General features: G+C 39.5%; 1 protein-coding gene across 1 annotated transcript in view; it reads right to left on the bottom strand.

Moving 5' to 3' along the window:
• Positions 1–1,083: 1,083 nt before the first annotated feature.
• LOC102193938 (NACHT, LRR and PYD domains-containing protein 12-like) overlaps positions 1,084–4,851 on the bottom strand; it is a 15,710-nt gene continuing 11,942 nt past the window's right edge. The window contains exons 2-5 of the mRNA XM_013915949.1: positions 4,441–4,664; positions 4,055–4,228; positions 2,812–2,985; positions 1,084–1,141 (exon numbers count right to left, since the gene is read on the bottom strand). Of these exons, the coding sequence (XP_013771403.1) occupies positions 1,084–1,141; positions 2,812–2,985; positions 4,055–4,228; positions 4,441–4,664 (630 nt within the window). The remainder of the gene's footprint in view (positions 1,142–2,811; positions 2,986–4,054; positions 4,229–4,440; positions 4,665–4,851) is intronic.

Genomic DNA, 4,851 nt, shown 5'->3' on the forward strand with positions numbered 1-4,851 from the left:
CTGGAGCAAGATCAGAAATAGATGGGGTGCTGCAACTGAGACCTGCGGTTTGTCTTTTCTGGTCGGTGATTGTAGAATCTCACAGGGTTGTCTGCAAAGAACTTTAGCATGCTTCCTCCCACTGTCCACTGCATCGTCCATCCACAAGGTTTGCAGGGCTGGCTCACTCCATGGCTGCCACACCACTAAGATGTTTTCAGAAATATGCAAGCAGGACATGGTGGATGCTATATTACTACTAGTATAATACTTGTAACTCTGTAGCAGACAACAGTTTGATAAAGTGCTATGTACAAAAAGAAAACAAAAGATTAGATTCTATAAGTTTCAATGGCATTTAGTTTATATATTTTATATAATAAATTACATGTGTAATAATGACCGGTGTTGTGTCAAAAAATGATCGTCTGCCAAAAAACGATTTCTGGTTTTTGCCCAAAACTGATTACTTGTATTTAAATTGCTAAAAATACCTTGTTGGTCTATAATACGTGAAACATATGTCAAATGTATTAATGTCATTAATGATGTCATTAGTGATGACATGTTTCTCTAACAGGAGGACACTCTTTACACTCAACTCAGCACAGACACACTGAGGAACCTGGAAACAAGAACCTAAATCCAGGATAAAGAGTTTGAGTGAATGTGGTGTTGAAGGTGTGGAGGTGGATCAGAGTGTCAGAGGAAACTCTGTAGAAAGACAGAGTGCCAGCAGGACAGTCCACATACACTGCTGCTCTGTTAGAGACAGAGGAGGAGGAGGAGGAGGAGGAGGAGGAGGAGGAGGAGGAGGAGATGGATGTTCCTGTGTTATTGTGTCTGACAAATTGAGGACCATCATCAGTGCAATATAGACTCCAGGACTGATCATTAAATCCAAACAGACAGCCATCACCTCCTCCTTTTCTACTGATGCTTCTGTAACTCACTGATATCTCAACGTCTCCGCTCCACTCGACCTCCCAGTAACAGTGACCAGTCACATCATTTCTACACAGTAGTTGAGTCCAGTAATCAAATCTGTCTGGATGATCAGGATATGACTGAACCTCCTCCACACGTGTCACCTTCCTGTTGTTGTCAGACAGTTGGAGGTCTGTGTTCACTGTGTTTGTGTCGATTGTGAGTTGACAGGAATCTGATGGAGAGAACAAACACAATCCAGCTGCAGTTATTGATCCATCATCTGTTCATTGATTGACACTTTGATGATGACTCCTGACATGATGAAGATGGTTGAATGTGTGCTGCTTTGTTTTCATGAATCCCATTAAAAACACACTTACACTTCCTCAGACCTGGTCTCAACCATCGGACTCCAGCAGGCTCCACCCTGAAAGGAGGAGGGGGGTCAGACCAGCACAGTCTCTTTCAGCATGCACACATGGACATTACATGGCTCTCATACACATGAACATTCATAGTGTTCATCAAAGTGAAATTCTGTAGAGATGTGTTTGTCCCATTTCCTCATTCCAGACTGTTACAGGTCCCGGATGGAGGAAACACAGCACAGATGACCCTCTCTAAAGACTTTATTGTCTGGCCCCATCCTGCTTTATGACTGAGGCGAATCAGATGTGCACAGGACAGACTGCCATTTCTCTAGACAGGGTTATCTTTGTATTAGTCCTAAAAGATTAATCAACATGATGTCTTGAGTCAGTGCTGCAGCACAGTAGTTTTACAAAGACTGTGACGCTGGCACTGTTTCAGGTAATCTCCCGAGTTAGCATCCCTAAAGAGATACTGGCCATCTCGTTCATGTCTTATACACTGAAAGAACAGTACAAATTACTTGGCATTAGATTTATTTAGACCAGCATCTACCAGCCTCAGAGTGAAAGGTTGGTGGAGCATCTCAAAAAGACTTCAAAGGTCATAATTCATAAATTAATTCACAAGAAATGCAATTGACTTTTTTGTTTGCAGTTTAGGAAGTGCACCACACCTCTGCAGGAATTTCTCCTTTTGACCTGCTGTTTGGCAGCAAATCCTGTGGGTGTTGGACCTAATTAATGAAAAGTGAAGAAGGTCCAAACCGAGTAAAAAATGAAATATTTTCTTAGAGCAAAACTACACACATAGGGCTAGTTGTGACGAGAGAATATGCTCCAGGGCAAAATCAGCAGCACTTATAAAAAAAGAGGGGCTATGCTTAAACAGTTTTCACTAGGAGACAAACACCCTTCATCTAGATTAAACTTAGTTGCCAAGATGCAAGGACCCTTGGTTACATGGTGAATAAGGGCCATTTATCCCAAGTGATCTTGTGGCTGGGTACACTGTCTTCACTATTATCTAGTGGGATGCCACAGCTGGAACATGATTTTTTTTTTTTATAATAAATTCACAACACAACATAATTTCCCTGTGGTTGTTAGGTTGTCACACAGTCCACTTAAATACAACTTTACCAATAATTTGTTTTTAACATTTTGATCAATTTAGGCTTAGTCCTTGCACTGTCCCTAAACAGAAATTAATCTAATTTGAATCCAGTCAAAAGTGAGGGAGAGGATTATTCTTTAAAAAGACTATGCCATTAAACATACAGACATCTATCCAAACAGGTTAATAAATGGTGAGCAAAATCCAGTTATGAATATTGGTCCTGGATTAGTCCTTTTTGTACACCACACTGATTAGTATTTCTTTATAATCCCGTTTGATTAATATTTGTGTTTCTGAAAATATTCTGGCATGTGTCATTGTTCATGTCACATTTGCATCAATCAAATAGCAAGTGATTGAACAACACAGAAGATATTTCCAGCTCTTCCTCTTCTTCAGACATTCTTTTCATACCTTAGTGTGTCCACTTTCCAGCGGGGATCCTTTAGTCCAGCCAACAGCAGCTTCATTCCTGAGGCTCCTGGATGATTGTAGCTCAGGTCCAGCTCTCTCAAATGGGAGGGATTAGAGCTCAGAACTGAAGCCAGAGATGCACAGCCTTCCTCTGTGATCAGACAGCATGACAGACTGCAGAGATACAAAACAATCAATCTATAAATATTTATGTAGCAGTAAACCCTACAACATTACAGAGAATGCCTGAAAAAACAGACATTTTATTGGAGTTCTACTTGGGTATATTGGGCAGAAAAAACTGCCTTTTAACAGGAAGAGATGTCCAACAGAACTAGGCTCAGGGACTGTTGATTCAACTGTAACTATATGATTCAATTTAAAAAACAAAACAAAAACGTTTGAGGTGTAATCTTAAAATCAAAGATTGTCTCTGTCTCCTCAGTGCAAACAGGGCCCTGGTTCACTTTGGTGTTGCTTTGGCCATGCACCTCTTGATTTTTTCCAACTTTGAATTTTGCACTGCTGCTGGGTTAACAGTTTTTACTGTGATTTTAATGATATTTCAATACAGAAACTCAGAGATTCATAGATTATAGTGGGGAGGGTTTGTTGTAACATTTTTAAAAAGTTCAACTTTGCAGACTGAGAGTAATTGGCTTTGTTTAGATATGGGTACTATGATGTCTCAAACATATAATATTGCAAATGGTAAAACTGTATTTGAGAACAAGAATTTACACTTTAATTCTAGACTCAATGGGGGACATAGGAAGAGAAGCCAATTTGGAAATAACAGTTTTTAACTTTCTATTCACAGTCACTACTCACTGGAGCATTTTAGATCAACTGAAACCTTTTTAGTCAGTATGTACATAGTTTTTTCAGCATCAGTCAGAATCAGAATGTTTTAGATTTTATTGGTGTTGATCACAACGGGGATGCCAGTATTACATTTATCTTACTGTACTGTACAATATAAAGCGCCTTGAGGGGACTGTTTTTGTGATTTGGTGCTATATAAATAAGATTGAATTGAATTGAATCTTCCTTATACACAATAAAAGACATGAGACGATGAGAAAAGAGTCCAAAATTCCTGCTGATGTTTTGGAAATATTTCAGACAATGATTCAGGGTCTACTAATCAAACCAAAGGCAAATAAAATGTACCTGACAATTTTATAAACATTTATTAGAAATTGTAAGATTGATTATACATTATGGAGAGTTGAATCCTGACCTGAGACTTTCCAGTGTACAGTGTGGACTCTCAACTCCAGCACACAGAAGCTTCACTCCTGAATCTTCTAGGTTGTTGTCACTCAGGTCCAACTCTTTCAGACTAGAGGACTGAGAGCTCAGAACTAAGGACAAAGCTTCACAATTTCTCTCTGAAAGGTTACAGACACTCAATCTGGAAAATAAAGAACACAAAAACAGTTTGGGGACTGGCTGGAATAAATTTTGCCTTGTTTTAAACACATCAGAAATGTGGGAATTCCCCGTGATTTAGAAGAAATTAAAAAAAACATAGATACAAGAAACATGTTAAGTTCAAATTTATTAGCTACTTTAGACTGGTTAATCATGTCATTTAAAGAACAATATAACATTGTTGGATGGGACCTTAGTGTTTCCAGTGCACAATGTGGACTCTGCAGTGCAGCAGACAGAAGCCTCACTCCTGAATTTTGTGGGTCGTTGTTACTCAGGTCCAGCTCCCTCAGATTCGAGGTTTGGCAGGTGAGGACTGAGGACAGTGCTTCACAGCTTTTTTCTGAGAGGAAACAGCTACTCAAACTAGACATAAAGAACACAAGAATAAAATCAAACATCATGGATTCAAAATACTTTCATGGTGCAATGAGGAGGTTCTAGATTTGGCTATACACACACACACACACACACACACACACACACACACACACACACACACACACAGAGAGCGCAGTTCTAGGAACAGCTAAGAAAATGCACAGGACCCACAAGCTCCCAGACCTCTGGTAGAGGACCCGAGCTTGTCTATAAATATAGATA

This window comes from Pundamilia nyererei, unplaced genomic scaffold (genome assembly GCF_000239375.1).
Source record: "Pundamilia nyererei isolate P.nyererei 1_Seehausen unplaced genomic scaffold, PunNye1.0 scaffold00406, whole genome shotgun sequence".
Lineage (NCBI taxonomy): Eukaryota > Metazoa > Chordata > Actinopteri > Cichliformes > Cichlidae > Pundamilia > Pundamilia nyererei.